Source organism: Orycteropus afer, unplaced genomic scaffold (assembly GCF_000298275.1).
Source record: "Orycteropus afer afer isolate SDZICR_OR568_19922 unplaced genomic scaffold, OryAfe1.0 scaffold00477, whole genome shotgun sequence".
Lineage (NCBI taxonomy): Eukaryota > Metazoa > Chordata > Mammalia > Tubulidentata > Orycteropodidae > Orycteropus > Orycteropus afer.
The window spans coordinates 1,927,933-1,949,703 of NW_006922064.1; the positions used below are offsets into that span (position 1 = coordinate 1,927,933).

The 21,771-nt window shown below is 37.6% G+C and overlaps 1 protein-coding gene across 1 annotated transcript in view; it reads right to left on the reverse strand.

Moving 5' to 3' along the window:
• CLCN3 (chloride voltage-gated channel 3) overlaps positions 1 to 21,771 on the reverse strand; it is a 148,815-nt gene that overhangs the window by 4,689 nt on the left and 122,355 nt on the right. The window contains exons 7-11 of the mRNA XM_007954903.2: positions 18,161 to 18,241; positions 16,363 to 16,908; positions 10,415 to 10,601; positions 5,949 to 6,347; positions 2,841 to 3,057 (exon numbers count right to left, since the gene is read on the reverse strand). Coding sequence (XP_007953094.1) covers positions 2,841 to 3,057; positions 5,949 to 6,347; positions 10,415 to 10,601; positions 16,363 to 16,908; positions 18,161 to 18,241 — 1,430 coding nt within the window. The remainder of the gene's footprint in view (positions 1 to 2,840; positions 3,058 to 5,948; positions 6,348 to 10,414; positions 10,602 to 16,362; positions 16,909 to 18,160; positions 18,242 to 21,771) is intronic.

Consider the following 21,771-nt stretch of genomic DNA (forward strand, 5'->3'; position numbering starts at 1 on the left):
CTAAATAATCTATCTGTAATACATCATTTTTAAGTCAGAAATCAGCAAAATATAATGAAGGCAATTAAAAACACTCCCTTAGAAAAAGCATCCCTCCCCAAGCATCAGATAAGATTTTAATTTGCTATTCTGCACTACCTCCCCCTCCACACATACACTTTTTAATTTTATACTTTCTTTTAAATATTTTCCTTTCTAATATCCATGGTGAGAGCTCTGGTAGCTTAGTGCCTAAGGCACTTGACTGCTAACCAGAAGGCTGGCGGTTCATACCCACCAGCCACTCCTCAGAAGGAAGATGGGGCAATTTACTTCCATAGTGATACTGCCTCCGAAACTCAAGGGGGTTGCTATGAGTCGGGTCCAACTTGACGGCACATAGCAACAACAACAACAATATCCGTGGTGCAAATAACCTTGGAATTGATCAGCAAAGTAAAATTTGAAAATTAACCCAAGTTGCTTCATGATCTTAGTTAATCCTGATGAAATAATTACATTTATATGTGTTAATACAGAAAAGGACAAATCATGCCAGGCACAGAGAACAACCTGAAGCAAGTAATAGTTTATAACAATCAGCTGAGCTCTAATTGAGGCATTTAATAAGTAAAAGAGCCCAAGGAGCAGGAAAGCTTCATGAAAAATTACTCCATTTAACTTGTACTTAAAATAAATTTTTAAACAATGAAGTTTGGTACTATTTTTTCTTTTTAATTATACAGTATTAAAAAATGTAACCAAAATATTTTACTATATAATCTCTCCTCCAATCATTCCAATTTCAAACTCCCTGCTCTTTTTATTAAGAGTTTTTTATCCCTTTATTATTAAAGATTTATTTCATATTCTCTGAGTTACTTTAGTTGATCAGCACAGTGAAAAACACTAACTGTAAATCTAATTCCCTTGCTTTATATTTCTATTCCTAGCCCAATGTTGTCTGACACATTATCCGAGAAAATGTTCAATTGTTTAAAATAATCACAAAAAAAAGAAGAGGATATATTATCAGTTAATTACAATGTAATACAGTAGCAAGAGATTGGGTTTTAAAGTTAGACACTTTCATTTCCTAGTCCATGACTTACTAGACATACTTTGAGCAACAAATTATCAAACCTTGCTGCACTTCAGTAACAAGAAAACATGAGGAAGGTATTCAATAAATACGAATTTCCTTCTTTACTATTTCATTTTCCTTCTCTTTCTGTAGATTGGGGTCGTGTGTTGTCTATCACTCATGTACTCTGTACAAAATGTAAAAATATCCTTGCTGGAATTCTGTAAGTGTTTAGTATTTTAATGAGCTTCAAGCTCTGGTGGGTTAGTGCCTATGGCATTTTACTGCTAACCAGAAGGTGGGCGGTTCAAACCCACTAGCCACTCCTTCTTGTTGTTGTTATGTGCCATCGAGTCAGACTCAACTCATAGTGACCCCTCCTTGGGTTTCTGAGACAGTATCACTACAGAAGTAGATTGCCCCATCTTCCTTCCGAGGAGTGGCTGGTGGGTTTGAACTGCCAGCCTTCTGGTTAGCAGTCAAGTGTCTTAGCCACTATGCTACCAGAGCTCCCTAGCTCCTCCTTGGAAGTGGGCAGTCTACTTCCATAGTGATACCGCCTCGGAAACCCAAGGAGGGGTTGCTATGAGTCGGATCTGAATCGACGGCAGTGAGTTTAGTTTTTTTTTTTTTGTTTTCAAACTGTTCAGGATTAAGCATAATCTAAGAACAATCTTAGGAGCTCTGGTAGCATAGTGCCTAAGGCACTTGATTGCTAACCAGAAGGCTGGCCAGCCACTCCTCGGAAGGAAGATGGGGTAATCTACTTCCGTAGTGATACTGCCTCGGAAACCCAAGGAGAGGTCACTATGAGTCGGTCCTACTCGACGGTACATAATAACAAGAACAACAATCTTTGTTTCTCCTTTCCAGCCTTTCTGTTATCTGCCTTTAGATGAAACCATGTTCTTAACTATTTCAACTAGGAACAGTAGTATAATGGAAATAAATGTAATAGAAATGGACTAAAGAGAGTAAAGAGAGACTGGCTGGGAAAACTGATCCCAGGTCCAGGAATAAAGGAACATATAGTAGTAATAAAGTAGGAGCATTAAGGCATATGCCTTTAAGAGTTCCTTTAAGTATCCACAGGGCTTTTAATATCTGTCACTTTCCTATATTCCTATCATGGAGAAGCACTGAAATTTTATGAGTAAAAGGCAGAAAAGTAATCAATTAATACATTTTAAGTACATGAGTGTTTTATTTGTCAATAGCAGTTTATGTAAAAGTTTGTGGACAGGGAAGACAGAAAAGAAGAATCTGCTAAAAGAGTTTTAGCTAATCTACAGATTTTGATTGAATTACATATTTTCTTCATTACTTGATAAATCAAATATTGGCTGAAAGACTAAATAAAAAAATATCTAGAAGGTTATTACTGTACTAGAAGTTTATACACTAAAAGTTATATTATTAAAAAAGAAAACTGAGTTTTGCAGTGCTCCATACAAGTTCAGTCTGCTAGCCCTCTATAATGGGGAAATTCTAAGCCTAACATGCTGTTCATGTTGGAGATGTTTCAGCACCTCTTTTCCAGCTTTAAAGTGTACCTTGACAAATACAACTTTATATTTTAATGAAGAGCTGGCAGTTGACATCTTTCTTATCCTTTGGTAAGTGTGAATTTGATTAACCAATCATATTTATAACCATACTAAAAGATTTTCCCACTTGGGAGCTAACTTATACCCTATCCTAGAAAGAACATACAAATTCCACTAAAAACGATCATAAATTCTGTTAAGTGGACTGATTTCTTTGATATCAAACTTACCCATTGTGAGTTACAAGGCACTGCCTCAGACCCAACTTTCGGAAAATATCCACCACGATCTCCATTGGAGTGTGATCTGTCACTGTAAAAGGGCTCATGTCAAGAATGCTTCGAAGTTTCAATGGCCGAGGACTTTCTGCCGGAAGAGATGGGGTGTGCTGTGCAAAACACACCCGAGAACTGCCAACAATACCTTCTTGCTTTTTTCTGGCACTTTCTGAAAGGCGATCAAGAAGACCAAAATTTTAAATTAGTTGACAGGTTTGTCTTATGGGCAACCTGCATATTCAGAGTTGAAAAACAGTTATCCTCTGACTTCTGGTCTTTTCACTTTTTCCTGTCTTCTCTCTTACGAAGACAAGAATCGACTGAAAAGCCACTTAACTTACATATGACAGAATTCAACCAATCAACTAAACTCACTGCACTCGACTCGATTTCGACTCATAGTGACCCCTCCTTGGGTTTCTGAGGCAGTATCTCTACGGAAATAGATTGCCCAGTCTTCCTTCCGAGGAGTGGCTGGTGGGTTTGAACCGCCAGCCTTCTGGTTAGCAGTCAAGCGCCTTAGGCACTAGGCCACCAGAGCTCCAGAATTGACAGAATTAGAGTCCACCAATAACAAATCTTCCTCATAAAAATATTTTTTGGTATTATGGTACAATTTCCTTTACTGGGGCTAGAGCCCTTTTCTAACTTTGGGGTATAAAGAAGCATGTTTGAAACATGGAATCATAAAGCCTCATGAGTACAGTTTATGACAGCAGTCCATTGAATAAAGCCTACCTGGGAGCTCTGGTAGCATAGTGGCTAAGGCACTTGACTGCTAACCAGAAGGCTGGCGGTTCAAACCCACCAGCCACTCCTCGGAAGGAAGGTTGGGCAATCCTACTTCCGTAGTGATACTGCCTCAGAAACCCAAGGAGGGGTCGCTATGAGTCAGGGCTGACTCGACGGCACATAATAACAACAACAACAACATGCTTCCTTCTTAAATGTTACTTATTTGCATTGCAAGTGGGACTAAGGTGCATTTCATACTTGTTCGACTACATTGTGTATTCTACCCTTGTACACTGGCTGCTGCTTTCTAGGCTGGTTCTTCTTTTCTAGTGTTAACATATGATTTTTTGGAAAGTCATGAGCCCTACACATGGTTTGAAACTGCAATTATGCACAGAACAGATAGAGACTGATTTTATTTGTAAAGTATCTTTTCAGTGTGTTCTGTTTCCAGTGCCACTGTCCTTTAAAGGTGCTTTAAAAGTGCAAGGGCCTAAAGCAGTTGTATTGCTCAACTACAGGGGAGGATCCCTAACATCTGCAAGTTTAAAATTTGTAGTTTTAACTATTTCTAAGCCACTCCAAAGGTCTCTAATATGCCATCACTGGTAAGGGGGATTATGCCCCAATCAAGTTTTTATAAAGAATAGTTAAGATAATAACTTTAAAGCACCTGGCTTGAATTAGAAACAGAGATTGGGAACTCATGTAATTAGGGAGTGAAGCTCTCCATCTCAAAGAGTGGATGTGTGGGTTCTCAAAGGTCCTACTGTAGACTAATTTTAGTTCCTTACCAGATATCATTCAGTTGAACCACAATGGAAACCCATCATTCCAAAGTGACACAGAAATCTTTCTGTGTTCTTGCTTTCCAATATATACACAAAATCAAAGGGAATGTAAATAATTTTTAATTTTCTTCCTGTTTTTTTTTTTTTTTAAACTCCATATATTTAAAAATTCTGACCTCCTTTTTCCTTTTCTTTGTCTATCAATAAAACCTGAAGAACAAGAACCTAAACAATAACATTCTGACTGTAGCTTTGGCCACGGTAATGACTTAGGAGCTAAAACACTTGACCGTAGCCAAATCTGACAACTCTGCCCTCTCTGGCAACTACTGTTACTCTGTTTTCTAAAGCATAACCTGGAGTTTTAGGATCAATTTTTTTGGAAAACTTTCTTCCAATGCTGTAAACTCTTCCTAAACTAAAGAGAATGCTGTCTGTAGGATTATTTTTCTTCAATGCCTCTTTCAGATCAGGAGTTTCGAGTTTGATTTGAGAAATATAAGAATAACCTTTGGAGGCAGGCCAAAGATAGAATTTTGGCCTCCACATTTCCAGCCCAAGGTCCTCTAATAAAAACTGGGAAGTAACAAAGCAGTGGCTTGATGTATCTACTGTCTATCACCTTGGGGGGAGAAGGAGAAGTCAGATTGTATTACAAAAGACTAAAAGCTTACTAGCTTCCTGAAAAATATGGCAAGAAATATTGGGGGCAGGGAATATACAATATTTAAAACACAACTGCTTCCTCCTCAAAAAAAGTTTATCTCCAACAAGTAATGCAGTAATGTCTTTAAATGATATATTCGGGAATCTCAGCATAAAATGTAACAGGACTGATATATTTGTTTTCAATCTAGCATTTGACCAGAAAAGCAAAATCTCAGTAATTTTTTTCACTTTAAACTAGATATTACAGTTAACATTATAAATGCAATCCAAATACTGGGAAAAAAGAAAAAAAAAAAAAAAAAAAAAAAAAAGCTCTGTGATATAAAAGAAACCAATAAAGATGGGATTTCCAGGGCTTCATAGGGTTCATTCCAGTTCACCTCCCTGCAGCTAATTTGCATTTCCACCCCAGAATCACCTTGGGAGATTTGATAAAATACAGATTCTGATTCAGTCCATCTGGGATGGAACTGCAAACTGCAAATTCTCAGCTGGGGGTCGAACTGGTGAGAAGCCCTGAGGTCAATAACTTGCATTCAAATAAGCTAACTTTATTTAAATCCAAGAATGGGTTTAGCTGGATGCCTTGGCATTTACTAAGATTTTATATTACATGCTATTACAAAGAACTAATATCTACTTAACAAGACTTAATGAATGGGAGAAGGAAGAATCTGACTTCATTCTCTGCTAACAATGTACAAAAAGAAAGGTAAAATCATGTGTGCAGGAAAACAACTCATCAAAGAACATAAGACATTACAGGATGTAAAATATACCATTCCCCTACAATTATATTTTATTGCTTTCATTCCATTAGAAATCTATCTCATACATACATACATTTTTTTTTTTTTTTAAGTACCTATTGCAATTGTCAGGTCCCTTCTGAGAGCAAATCCCACTAATCTCTGAGACTCTTTTGACATTATGACAGGAAAGCCATTGTAGCTGGTTTCATTGATCATGTTTTCTATGTCATCCACTGTCATATTGTCCTGGGTCAGCACAGCTAAGGGGGGATCATTCCTTCGAGGTCTCATGACATCAGCAGCCAGGGTGGTATGAGTGAATTCTTCTTTTGCATCCAGAAAAGGGTAACCATTTAATCTGATGTGCGCTTCATAAATGCCTTCCCTACCAAAGGCATCTCCAACCCATTTACTCGTCATCACTGCAGCCATAAGAGGGACAATATATTCCAAGCCTCCAGTAAGCTCAAAAACAATAACCACCAGGGAGACAGTCATCCTTGTCACGCCACCTAAAAAAATTAAGCACCACTTGTGAGAACAGGAACTTCATCATTATGTTTAGAATTTCTGTAGTAGGCAGTAGAACACAAAAATAAATAGAACCTAGTCTGTGAGAAACATTATCATGAAAACTACTATTCCTCATTTCTTTTAAGATAACAGAGAAATACTAATCTTTAAAAATAAATAAATAAATAACAAAAGACTATCATAGTAACATTTCAAAACTCATTCACCTCATATTTAAAAAAAAAATCACAGGTGACCAGCTAAAATAATTTTGCCATCTTGGTTTACCCTTGTAAAAGTTTACTATTAATTCTTAAGGAATATGGTAAAGTAAATTATAGCTATCTTTTTCTACCAATTTACAAATTAAAATGATTACCTAGGTAGGATTATGATTATAAATCACTAACTACAGGATTTAATAAATTTCTCACCTCTCAATTTTTTCAAAATGAGTGAAATGTTATGATGTCTTATAATTGAATAATGCAAGTAATATCCCCCCTTAGAAAAGTCATTTATTTATGCAAATGTTCATCATTCTCAACTATCACCTCTATGCTGATACTTTCCTGATCCACATATCTCCACTTACAGTCATGTTTGTCCCATGTTTACAACTATCCATCCCATATTTTATCATTGTATCTGTCTCATTTGTCTCATTTTCTAGCTGTAAAAAGACTCTCACTTGGATATCTACTATCACAAACAAAAACAAAAAGCAACAGTTAAAATCAAACTTCTTTATTCCCCAAAGAGTTCTCCATTTCAAGTGACCTCACTCCTGGGCACTACATTCTTCCTGACACCCGATTCTTGCTTCATCTCAACATCTAGCCTTGTCACCTAGTCCTATTAAATTTCCTCTGAATAATATTCCATATCTATAGTTTGAGAAATTCTCACTGTTACCAGCCTATGCAGGCCCTCAAGACTTTTCTCCTTAATTTTAGTACAATTTTATCTTACCTCCTTGACTCCAGGCCCCATTCCCTTCAATCCACTTTATAAGTCATGCTCTCAGGTTAATCTTTCCTAAGTACTACTATAACCATGTTGCTCCTTTGCTCTAAAACCTACCAAAGATCCTCAGTGCATACTGTAGTAAGCTTAAACTCTTCCTCTTTGTTTTTTTAACCTAAAAATAGAAAGGAAAAAGGGCCTAATATATATTAGGTATCTACTGGGCAATCTACTTCCATAAAGATTTACCGCCTCGGAAATCCAATGGAGGTTGCTGAGTTGGAATTGACTGACAGCAGTGGGTTTGGGGGTTTTTTGGTACTCTATGCTAGGCATGTCCTAGGCAGCATACAAAGTCTATAATTAGACTTTTTTTTTTTTGTCATTTGTGTGCATATTTACAAAGAATATTTGTTTTACTCTCAATAGTTCATGCACATTTGGTTTCACAGTCCAGATTACAATTCCCAACCGTAAAAAGCTCCACGCATCTCCCTGTGACCACCCTTTCCCTGTGCCCTTCTTATTTATGTATTCCCATCCATCTGTTCAGCAGTTTTCAAAACAAACTATGTACCAAGCACTATGCTAATTTTGTCTCATATAATCCTCAAAAACACTATAGGAGGAGGTAAGTAGCTATTATTTCTATTTTCTAAATGAGAAAATTAAATATTAAACCAGTTAAGGAACTTTCTCAAAGTCATAAAGCTAAAATTAGCAAAGTCAGAACTTGGTCACTGATCTGACTAATTCCAAATATAAATTCTTCCTAAATCAACTGTCTTTTCATAATCTGGCTCCATCTCACCAATGCAACTTCATTTTACTATAGTACCAAAATATACTCTCTACTTCAATAGTCCATTCCTTGACAATTAATACTAAATTAATCCCATTTAATTCTTTTGTTCATGTTGTTATAATCTTCAACAATGTTTTTTCTTCTCTTCCTAAATTCTTCCATCTGAATTCTACTAATCTTTTAAAATAAAGCTGATTTCTACCCTTTCTGAACTAGTGTCAGTTCTTTCTTACTCTAGATGCCTACAATATTTCTGGATTATATCATTCAATTTAGTACTGCATATATAATCTTACTATGTATTGCTCACTACTTTGTATATGTGTGTTTGTGTGTGTGTGTGCTGGTCTTAATCTCGACTGTAGTTGAGATTGGGTTCATGTTTTATACCTCTTATTTTAACACTCACTGCATCTAGCAGTATACTAAAAAGAAAGTAAATGTTTAACATATACTTGCTAACCAGTTGCTGAAGCGTCTATTACAACTCATGACAACCCATGTGTTTCAGAGTAGGCCTACACTGTTTAAGGTCTTCATGGCCACAACCTTTCAGAAGCAGATTGCCAGACTGCTCTTCTGAGGTGCCTCTGGGTGGATTCAAACTACCAACCTTTCATTTAGTAGCTGTGATGGTTATGTTTGTATGTCAACTTGGCTAGGTCTGGTTGAGTGGCTGTGAAGCTGGATGTAGTATTCCCCATGATGAGACTGGTAATCAACTCCATGGTGGAATCTACTGGGAGCAGCTGAGTAGCTGCCTTTGGGATGTGGTCTGCTTCCTGTATCTAAGGAGAAGCCTTGGGAATGGTCTCTAGCCTTTGGCACACTTGGACCCTGCATGTAGCCATGTGGTTGTTCAGCAGCCTGCTATGCTCTGCCGACCTTGGGACTTACAGTGAACTGAAGTTAATGGCCTGCCGTGTGGTTTGGTAACGTCGGGACTGTGCCTTTTTACTTCTCAATCTTGGGGCTTCTCAGCCTCAGCAGCCAGCGGCTGTCTGAGTGAAGAAATGCCTCTAGCTCCAGTGGGCCAGGAGCAGGAGGCAGAGCTGGACCCCAACGTTGAGGGTTTTCACCCAGCCCCTAGAGCCTGGCACTTTGAACTTGGACTTAAAGCCTCCAAATTGTAAGAATAAACTCCTGTTTGTTAAGGCCATCCCATTTGTGGTAGATGTCTTGTCAGAGCAGCACTAGGTAACCAGAACAGTAGCCAAGCACTTAACCACTTACCCACCAAGGGAATCCTAAATATTTGCTACTTTGGTGGAAATGATTCTACCCTTCACTTTCATTTGACATTATACTTTTTCAGATAATTACTTTAAACAACTGCAAATTACTTTTGATTCACTGAACAAAAACAACAGTCAAAATAATAACTATTATTAAATAAAATAACCAAAGTTTAGCTGGCACTTTAAATATAAAAAGCAATTAACTTTTCACATCCAAGAAGCCAATAAATAGACTCCTAAGGAAGGGTCGCTGTGAGTTGGGTCTGAGTTGACAGCTCCTAACAACAACAACAAAGGAGTGCCTGGATGATGCAAATGGTTAAGTACTTGACAAATAGCCTAAAGGTTAGTGGTTCGAACCCACCCAAAGGCACCTGAGAAGACAGGCCTGGCAATCTGCTTTTGAAAGGTCAGAGCCTTGAAAACCCATAGAGCAGTTCTACTCTAACACACATGGGGTCGCCATCAGTCAGAATGGACTCAACTGCAACTAACAACAAGTATTTAATTCAGATATTTAGCTTTTTTTTTTCATTAATGAATAGCTAGTTTTTCTTATTTTGCTGTAAATGCACCTTAGATGGAGAAAAGGTAAAAAATAAATATTTTACTAAGCCTAACAACAAATTAATAACTGCAAAGCCTAAAATAAAGCTGTTCTAAAGCTTTGGTATAATATTAATCTTAGGAACCTTGTTATAGGTTATCATAGGTAAGTCAAGATCCTTGACAATTAAAAACCAAAAATATCCTTGGACAGGATTCAGTTAAACCTATGTGGTACTAAGATATTTTCTATCATAAAGTGTTAGGTGATACAACAAAGATGCTAAACATTATTAAAATGCATTAACAAATGTTCTGAGGCAGGTACAGTAGAAACTACTACTACTACCACTGCAACTACATGTTACCACATACTTCTAGTACTATTTTATTTCTGTTAAAACATTTTCTCCCTCTATCCTCCAACCCAATTAAACATGAATGTGCTTCAATTCACTCTTTTCTCTCTGAGACTCAAACCACCATACACAAATAGACATAGTTATGTTACCTAAACATGCAGCAGCACCAACCATAGCATAAAGGCCAGGAGTAATGCAATCAGCCCCAACTTCACACCACTCCTTAAAGATAAACCAATCGTGGTGATAGTACGCAAGCTGTTCCACTGCAATCCCCACGATCCTTCCTGCAATTGCTCCAATGGCCATGCTGGGGATGAACAAGCCTGAGGGAACCTGTATGGATAAGAACAGAACACTTAATGAGGCAGATCCTCCAGTTAGATCCTACTTTCCAAATATTTGTTTCTAACACATTTGATTCTTTTCATATTGTATTTATACAGCAAAATCCTAATACAAATAATAATAAGGCAGGCAAAATCTTGTTACAGTAGTATTTTCATTTCAGGATCAAACAATAATCCCAGAAGCAAAGAGATAGTAACTGAAGGGTTATTTATCCTTTAGCTCAGGGGTTCCCAGATGCTAGTCCTTAATAAAAAATTTCATTAGTCCATGGTGAAATTAAAAAAAAAAAAAAAGGGATAATGTGAAGCATTTTTTATAAAGCTAAATCTATTTAATTTGAAATACACCAAGATTATATACTTCCTACTTATTTATCAAGTAATAGAAAAATAACATTCTATTCTTTTTACCACTACTCATGTCAGTTTGTTGTACTATGATGGCTTACATGGTGCTATGATACTGGAAGCATGCCACCAAATAATATGGTATATTTTAAATACCAGCAGGGTTGCCCATTGTCTTAGTTATCCAGTGCCATTGTAAAAGAAATACCCTAAGTGGATGGCGTTAACCAACACAAATTTTATTCTTCTCAGGAGGCTAGAAGTCCAAATTCAGAGTGTGGGCTCTAGGAGAAGGCTTTTTCCCTCTGAGTCTTTTGGTCTTAGGAGAGTCCAAGTGCAGGGACCCTGCTTTCAAAGAACACAATCCACTACCAGCTCTTCTTTCTGGTGGCAGCAGGGTTCACCCTCCAACACACATCCCCACCCCTGCTTTTCTCTCCTGTAAGATGAAAGGTGTTGCAGGCCACACACCCTTACATGGGAACAGGGCCGTGATGGGATTAAGGATGTGACATCCCACCTAAATCCTTGTACACCTGATTGGCTTATCACATCAGGTCATATCACGAGGGATGATTACTTAAGTGCCACATTACATCATTATATAACTACCAAACCATGTTGACACGTATTTTATGGGGACATATTTCAAACAATGGCACTCATGTTGGTCAGGTTTCAGCAGAGCTTCCAGATAAGGCAGATTAGGAAGAAGGACCTGGCAATCTACTTCTAAAAAAACTGGCCAGTAAAAACCTTAAGAACAGCAGTAGAACATTGTCTGATACAGTGATGGAAGATGAGGCCCTCAGATTGGAAGACACTCAAAATATGACTGGGGAAAAGCTGCCTCCTCAGGGTAGTAGTTGTTTTAAGGGGCTGTCAAGTTGTCTCTGACATAGCGACCTTATGTACAACAGAACAAAACACTGCCTGGTCCTGTGCCAGCCTCACAATCCTTGCAGCCACTGTGTCATCCACCTGGTTGAGGGCCTTCCCCTTTTTTTCACTGACCCTCCACTTTACCAAGCATGATATCCTTCTCCAGAGAATGAACACTTCTGACAACATGACCAAAGTACGTGAGAGGAAGACTGATCATTCTCACTTTCAAGGAGCATCCTGGCTGCATTCTTCCAGGACACATTTGTTAGTTCATTAGAGTCCATGAGACTTTCAGCATTCTTAGCCAACACCATGACTCAAAAGCATCAACTCTTCTTTGCTCTTCCTTATTCATTGTCCAGCTCCCACATGCATATGAGGCGATTGAAAATACCATGGCTTGAGTTAGCACACCTTAGTCCTCAAGGAGACATCTCTGCTCTTCAGCACTCTAAAGAGGTCTTTTGCAGCAGATTTGCCCATCACAGTCTGATGTCTTGACGGCTGCTTCCACTAGTGTTGATTGTGAAACCAAGTAATATCAAGTTCCTGACAAGTTCAATCTTTTCTCCATTTATAGTGATGCTGCTTTTTGGTTCAGTTGCAAGGATTTTTGTTTTCTTTATATTGAGGTGTAATCCATACTGCAGGGTATAGGCTTTAATCTTCATCATTAAGTGCTTCAAGTCATCTTCACTTTCAGCAAATAAAGTTGTGTCCTCTGCAAATCACAGGTTGTTAAAGAGTCTTCCTCCAATCTTAATGCCACATTCTTCTTCATATAGTCCAGCTTCTCAGAGTATTTGCTCAGCATACAGATTGAGTAAGTATGGTGAAAGGATACAATTTGGACACACTCTCTTCTTGATTTTGAACTATGCAGTATCCCCTTGTTCTGTTCAAACAACAGCCTCTTGGTCTATGTACAGATTCCTCATGAGTACAATAAAGTGTTCTGGAATTCCCATTCTTCTCAATGTTAGTCACAATTTGTTATTATCCATACAATCAAATGCTTTAGCATAGTCAATAAAACACAAGTAAACATCTTTCCGGTATTCTTTGCTTTGAGCCAAGATCCATCTGAATCAGCAATGATATCCTTCATTCCAGGTCCTCTTCTGAATCCAGCTTGCATTTCTGGAAGGACTCTGTCAGTATACTGCTACAACCATTTTGGAACTATCTTCAGTAAGATTTTATTTGCATGTGATATTAATGATATTTTTCGATAATTTCCACATTCTGTGGGATCACCTTTCTTTGGAATGGGCACAAATATGGATCTCTTCCAGTCAGTTGGCCAGGCAGCTGTCTGCCAAATCCCTTGGCATAGTTGAGTCAGTGCCTCCAGCGTGGCATCTGTTTGTTGAAACATCTCAATGGGTATTCCATCAATTCCTGGAGCCTTGATTTTTGCCACCTCCTTCAGTACACCTTCGACTTCTTCCTTCATTAGCATTGGTTCTTGATCATATGCTACCTCCTGAAATGGATGAACACAGACCAATTCTTTTTGGTACAGTGACTCTGTGTATTCCTTCCATCTTCTTTTGATGTTTCCTGCATCATTCAATATACTGCCCATAGAATCTTTCAATACTGCAACTCGAGGCTTAAATTTCCCCTTCAGTTCTTTCAGCTTGAGAATGCCAAGCATGTAAAATGCTGTGATGGTTATGTTTGTGTGTAAACTTGGCTGGGCCTGGTTGAGTGGCTGGGCAGCTGGTGGTAGTTATTCCCCATGATGACACTGGCAACTCCACAGTGGGATCTACCACAAGCAGCTGAGTAGCTGCTTTGGGTATGTGGTCTGCTTCCTATATATAGGGAGAAGTCTTGGAAATGGTCTCTAGCCTATGGCATGCTTGAACAATGCATGTAGCCGTGTCGTTGCTCAGCAGCCTGCCATGCTCTGCCGACCCTGGGACATACAATGGACGTAAGTTAATGGCCTGCCATGTGGTTTGGTAATATTAGGACTGTTAGAACTGCCAACCTTTTGGCTAGCAAATGCCTTAACCATTGCACCATCATCAGAATTCCTCTCTGCCTAGCACAGACTGCTTAATTAATATTTAGACCACAGGTTTCAGAATCTTTTTTTTTTTCCCAAAAAAGCTCTCAATGTAACTTTTCTTGATGGTTTATATAAATGAATAAATTCTTCTGGCAGTCCATTTCAGTATTCTGTAATTTCACTATTCTTCAACAGCATCACAATTCAGATGCATCAATTCTTCTGCAGTCTTCCTTATTCACTGTCCAGCTTTCATATGCATATGAGGCTATTGAAAATACCATGGCTTGGATCAGGACACCTTAGTCTACAAAGTGACATCTTTGCTCTTTAACACTCCAAAGAGGTTTTTTGAGGCAGATTTGCCCAGTGCAATAAGGTCATCTGAATTCTTGACTGCTGCTTTCATGGGCAATGACTGTGGACCCAAGTAAAATGAAATCCCTGGCAACTTCAATCGCTTCTCCATTTATTGTGACATTGCTTATTGGTCCACTTGTTATTAGGATTTTTGTTTTAAATTGAGGTGTAATCCATACTGAAGAATCTAGTCTTTGATCTTCATCAGTAAGTGCTTCAAATCCTCTTCACTTTCACCTAGTAAGGTTGTGTCATCTGCATATTGCAGGTTGTTAATGAGTCCTGCTCCAGTCCTGATGCCATGTTCTTCTTCCTATATGAAGAAGTCTTTATATAGTCCATCTTTTGGGTTATCTGCTCAGCATACAGACTGAATTAAGTATAGTAAAAGGATACAACCCTAATGCATACCTTTCCTGATTTTAAACAGTGCAGTATCCCCTTGTTCTATTTAAACAACTGCCTCTTGGTCTATATACAGGTTCCTCACAGATACAATTAAGTGTTCTGGAATTCCCATTCTTCACAATGTTACCCATAATTTGTTATGATCCACATAGGTGAATGCCTTTTATAGTCAAATAAAGCACAGGTGACCATCTTTTTGGCATTCTTTGCTTTCAGCCAAGATCCATCTGACGTCAGCAATGATATCCCTCATTCCACACTCTCTTCTCAATCCAGCTTGAATTTTGGCAGTTTCCTGCCAACAGACATAAATCTGTAAAGATTTCTAGCCTTGGAAATTCTATGGGGCAGTTCTACTCTGTCCTACAGAGTTGCTATGAGTCAGAATCAACTTGATGTCAGTGGGTTATGTGCTAGGCAGAATACCAAAATCAAACTCACTGCCATCTAGTCAGATCTCCTAGTGACCTCTACTTGGGTTTCTGAGGCGGTATCACTACAGAAGTAGATTGCCCTATCTTCCTTCCGAGGAGTAGCTGGCCAGTGGATTTGAGTTCAAATGCCTTAGGCACTACGCCACCAGAGCGCCTAGGCAGAATAATGATTCCAAAAAATTATCTACGTTGTTATCCCTGTAATTGTGGATATGTTAGGTTACATGTCAAAGGGAATTAAATGATACAGACAGAATTAAAGTTGCTCATTAATGACCTTAAATAATAAGATTATCCTGGACTATCTAAGTGGGCCCAATATAATTACAAGGTTCTTTAAAAGTCAAAGAAGGATCAAGAGAGTCCGAGTTCAACATGAAAAGTGACTACCAAAGAAATTCAGAGTGCTTCTCTATGAGAACTTGACTTACTGTTGCTAGCTTTGAAGATGGAATAAGGGCCATCAACCAGCCAAGGAATGTGAATAGCCTTTAAATGCTGCATGATTTCCTTGGCTAGGTTAGAAACTATCATCTTAGAACACCTGCATTTGGAGCCCAGGGCTACCATGTAAGAAATTCAACTACCTGGAGGCCACCATAGGTTCCTAGGGCAGCACAAATAGTTTCATCTTGGCCATTAACTGAAAGGATGGTGGTTCAAATCTATCCAGTGGCTCTCTGGAAGAAAGGCCTGGTGATCTGCTTCCATAAGATTATAGCCAAGAAAACCACATGGAGTACAGTTCTACTCCAAAGAACATGGGGTTGCCATGAGTCAGAACAGTGGACAGCAAGTTTTTGAGGTTTTGTTTTTTGAGGGCACCATGCTAAAAAAAACCACACAGACACACATCTAGTTCAGATGTTCCAGTCCCAATTGTCTGAGTCTTTTCAGCCCAGGGGCAGACATACGATGAAGTTTTTGAGATGATCAAACCCAGCTACATCTAATAGTAACCATATGAGAGACCTCAAGCAAAAACTGCCCAACCAAGCCCTTCTCAAACTATTGAACCAATATTAAAAGAAAGAGAAAGGGGGAGAAAAAAGGTCTTAAGCTGCTAAATTTTGGGGTATTTTTTTGTTTTTACAAAGCAGCAGAACAGGAACATGCTCAACAATATATTCTAAGAAATTTTTTTTTTCATTACTTAAAATTAAACCCAAAAGATACCTTTTTTGGCTTATACTGAAACAACTCCTTTAGGTATAAATTGCATTTCCTTATTCCATCTATAAAATTTGAACATATTTAAGATTACTTAAATATCACCTCACATTAGCACTTACCTTAATACCAAAAGTGAATACTGTCATTATGATTTTGAATATGAGTGCTAAGCACAACTGCCATATAGCTGAATATACTCCAATGCCTGCTGGACGATCAGGAATATCATCAACAATTTTACTGGCATTCATGTCATTTCTGTAGTCACAAAGAGAAGAGGATTCCAGGGGACCACAGTCTGTAAAAAGCTCCTTTATCAATTCACTGGTGTTGAGCCTAGTATATGGATTGGGAAAGGCTATCACAGCAGTGATGGCTGCAACAATAATGACCTCAAGAACAGGATACTTTCCAAATTTAGTGGATTTGCGTCGACGACACCAGGCAATATTTGCCCTAATGAAAAAAGCTCCCCAAAGCCCTCCAAATACCCCTAGGAGAATAAAAGGAAACAGTTCAAAAAGGTACCATGGTGTATGATACTCCACATAAAAAAGGACGAGGCGGCTATTACCAAATGGATTGATGGATCTCAAAACAAATGCAGCCACTAAAGCAGCAAAAAATGATCTCCATAAAGTTTTGAGAGGAAAATAATAGCTAACCTAAAAACAAGAAAATGAAAAGAAAAATTAATGCCACAATTTTATATAAGTTTCTTATATAACCTGAATGGTAAATACTATAGCTTAATCTTGTTGCAGGTAGAATTCATATGTAACACATTTTACTGTAATAAGAAAAATAGTGATGTTTTATTATCTTTGGCTATCACATCATTATAAATTTAGAATATCAACTTATCACAAATGCACAGTAATTATTTAAAATACTAGCATTGTTCTCCATTCAAAATGAGCTTTATCTCCAATGCAATTATGGTAGTTTAGAATAAATATACAATCATGAAATCCTGTTAGCTTATAAATTTAATTTTCCTGTAATTTATCTTCTCTATATCAAAAGAAAAAAATCACCTTTCCTATTCACACATGCAAAAAAACAATGTGTAAAGCACTTAAAAGAAAATAAAAAACAAAATATTCCAATGGGAGCTCTGGTGGCATAGTATCTAAGGCATGTGACTGCTAACCAGCAGGCTGGCAGTTCAAACCCACCAGCTGCTCCTTGGAAGGAAGGTTGGGCAATCTACTTCCATAGTGATACTGCCTCGGAAGCCCAGGGAGGGGTCACTATGAGTCTGATCTGACTCGATGGCAGTGAGTTTGGTTGTTTGTTTTTTTAAAAGTTGTTAAAATAATTTCCTTAAATATCAGTAACTCTATCAGATATAGTCACACAAAAAAATATTAACAAGACAATTTTAGAATGGATTGAAAGTTCTTAAATAAAAATCGGCTATAATTTAACCAACAGTTTCCTTTAAATATCTCCTATTAAGTTCAAATTCACACTGCTTACTTTTAATTATGTCCACAAAATGAATTTTAAATAATCACAAATGTTTATACATGAATAAATGGATCTTAAAAGGCTTCTCTCAAGGTACATAACATGTCTGGTATATTACTTTTTACATAATAATAAGTGGAAAATAAGCATAATCATAATGGCTTCTATTTGCTACAGAAACTAGGATTCATAAGGATCTCATAAAGTAGTTTTAGCAGGGAAGAAAAAAAGGCACAGGATAGGAGTGAAATCATGAGACTGTATTACTGATTTAAAACATAAAATAAATGTTTCTAAAAGAGGATAAGAACAATTTTATGGAAACAAATCTGAAAACTTAAGTCTTTATCTATTATAACCAGCTACAAAATTGAAAAGTACACCAAAATGTATTTGTAATGGCAACTATATATAATTTCAATTGCTGTATTTTTCATAACCTACCTCTTCCAGGCTAAAAAGAACTCCTCCAATCGGTGCACCAAAAGCTACAGAAACACCTGCGGCAGAGGCAGCTGATAGCACCTAGAAAGAGGACTGTGGCTTACTGTATTTGAAATTTTTGTACATAGCCAAATACAACATATAAAACTTCTTCATGTTAAATGAATTTTCCAAATGCCTCTTCTCAATTTAACTTACATATCTGTCTCCTCCCCAAGCAAAGGACAAGTATTAATTTCTTTTAAAAAGTTTAACTCTTTTGCTTTAATTGAAAGGTCATTCATACATTCAACTTTCAGTCAAAAAACAGAAGGCAATGAATTAGACAACTTTCAAAATATTTCATTGTGTAGGCAAGAGAAGAGAACAGTAATTGGGGTCAGGGAAAAAGTGTTTTTTTTTTAAAATAGGGTATCATCTCTTCTGATTTTACAACTAACTGCCTCATCATTAATTCTTTCTCCTTTTCAAATTGTAAGATACCTTGAAAACTTAAAACCTATTGAGTTTCTTAAAAAGTTGGAAATAGAGACACCATTTGATCCAGCAATCCCATTCCTAGATACATATCCTAAAGAAGTGAGAGCTAGTACACAAACAGATACATGCACACCCATGTTCATTGCAGCATTATTCACAACAGCAGAGATGGAAACAACCTAAGTGCCCATCAATGGAAGAATGGATAATGAAACTATGGTACACACAATGGAATACTACGCAACCCTAAAGAATAATGTAGAATCCGTGAAAACACTGCATAATGTGGATGAACTTGGAGGACATTATGCCAAGTGAAGTATGTTAATCACAGAAGGACAAATAATGTATTAGTCCACTATTGTACAAAGTGAAGAAAAGGCTTATATATGGAAGGAAATTTTCTTTATTGGTTACCAGAGATGAGAAGGGAGTGGAAGGAAAATTGCTAGATAGGTAAGAAACAAGTATCAATTTGGATGAAGGGAAAGGCAATATACCAAATTGAGTGGCCAAAACACAGTAACACTAAGAAAAAGGAAGACACAAAGAGGTACACAAGAAGTACAGACAACAAAGATAAACACTTTCACATATGTTGTTGTTGTTATGTGCCGTCGAGTCGGAACCCGAATCATAGCGACCCCTCCTTGGGTTTCCGAGGCAGTTATCACTACGGAAGTAGATTGCTCCATCTTCCTTCCGAGACTTTCACATATACAATACTACATTATCAGTAATAACAAACATTAATCTATAGGTAGATACAAGTAGATGAGCTGAATGATCAAGTATGTCTAGGCAACAAGAATATACCCATGACCATATATAAGGTTGGCAAATGGTATTTCTACATAAGTATTTGTATGTGCTGTAAGAATGTCCACATAAACAGAACAGGTGGCAAAGTTATGATAACTTATTAACCACAGCTAACCACTCTAAGGGAGCAAGTTATTGGACCTGTGGGCTCGGGACCATGGTCACAGGGAACATCAAGTTCAACTGGCATAACATACTACACAAAAACATTGTTCTACATTCTACTTTGATGAGTAGTGAGTGGAATCTTAAAAGCTTGCAAACAACTGGTCCCTCCTCATCTGGAAAAAAGAAGAATGAAGAAAACCCAAGACAATGGAAACAACAACTCCAAGGGAAGAGTGGACCAGCGAACTTCAGCCTGTGTGACCATGAGACCAGAAGAAATAGATGATGCCTGGCTACCACAGTCAACCACTTGGAAAGGAATCAGTGCAGGAGATCCTGGATAGAATGGGAGAAAAATGTGGAACAAAACTCAAAATCATAAAAAAAAGACCAGGCTTATTGGTCCGAGAGAGACTGAGGAAACCCCCAAGACTATGGCCCCTAGTTACTCTTCAGCCCTGGAACTGAACTCACTCCAGTGGCTTTCAGCCAAAAAAAGACAGGCATATATGTTTTTGTAAATGTTCATTTACATCAGATTGGTACACTCCTTAGAACAATCAATAATAGGAGATCATAGGGCAGTATTTGCACAGAGAGATAGTTCTGGGGGCAGGAATGCATAAGGAAGAAGGACAAAGGAAGAGGTAACTACAGGGAGGAAGTGGAAAAAGTTGTTACATTATGAGGATTACAGTCAATGCCACAAAACAAAATATATATATGAACGGTTGTATGGAAAATGAAATTTATTCTGTGAACTCTTACCCAAATCATAGTTTAAAATAAAAAAAGAAAAAGGAAAGAAAAGCTACTGAGTGGTCCCTACATTTTTACCACCCTAAGCCAGAGGGGCTCAAACATACCAACGATTAGGAAGATAGTGTAGCACTAGACAACATTTCATTCTATTATACATAAGATCTCAATGAATTGGAACCAACTCAACAGCAAAACAACTACTAACAAGTCCTCTGAATATACTCCTATTGCAAATACTAAGACCTTCATTCTAAAAGCAGAAATAATAGCTATCACTCAAGTTACAGTCTTGATCAGAACCAGAACTTCAATAATTAATTAAATTAAAAGAAAAGAAAAATTCACACACACTCTTCCAGGTCCATCTCCCAACTGCCTATTCTGTTACTTGGTTATTACCTAGTTCTTACCAAGTGTGAAGTCAACTACACATATAATTTCACAGGACAATTATTTATTTGTAATTATTTTTCTAAGAATCTTTATACCTTTTACTACTTTCCTCTAATAAATTATATTTGAGGTTACTCAAAGGATTCCTAAAATGTTTTCTGCAGGAGAAATTTAAAACAATCAAAATTAAATTGTACATAGTTAAAGGTACAGACTGCAGTCATGGTGCCTGTGATGAAATCTTGGTTTTGCCACTTACTAGCTGTGTAACTCTGGGCAAGCAATTTAACTGCTCCATGACTCAGTTTCCTCTTCTCTGAAATGGGGCTGTAATAATATTATCTAGCTCATGAGGATTAACTGAAGAGCTTGGAACAGTTCCTGGCAATAAGCATTTTACAGAGGTTTAAGAAATTAAAAATAAAGATTTGTTTTAAATTAAATTATACCTGGTGGCTCAGTGCCTAAGGCATTTTACTGCTAACCAGAAGACTGGCGGTTCAAACCCACCAGGCAATCCTCGGAAGGAAAAGTGGGCAATCTACTTCCGTAGTGCTAACACCTCGGAAACCCAAGGGGGATTGTTACGAGTCGGATCTGACTTGATGGCAGTGAGTTTGTTTTTTTTTGTTTTTAGAATGCAGAGTCTGTTTTTTTAGGGGAGAGTGGCAAACATAACTTCCTATTTTGTTTTTCTTCCACTAATAAAATTGTAGATAACACATCTGTTTAACTGAATTTCGAAATCCATGTCTAATAGTATTTTACATTCAAGCTAGTAACATTCCAATAAACACACACATTCCATAACTCATACACACATTGTAATCTTTCTAAATACTTGTTGTTGTTGTTGTTATTAAGTGCCGTCGAGTCGGCCCCGACTCATAGCGACCCCTCCTTGGGTTTCTGAGGCAGTATCGCTACGGAAGTAGGATTGCCAAACCTTCTTTCCGAGGAGTGGCTGGTGGGTTTGAACCACCAGCCTTCTGGTTAGCAGTCAAGTGCCTTAGGCACTATGCTACCAGAGCTCCCTCTAAATACCT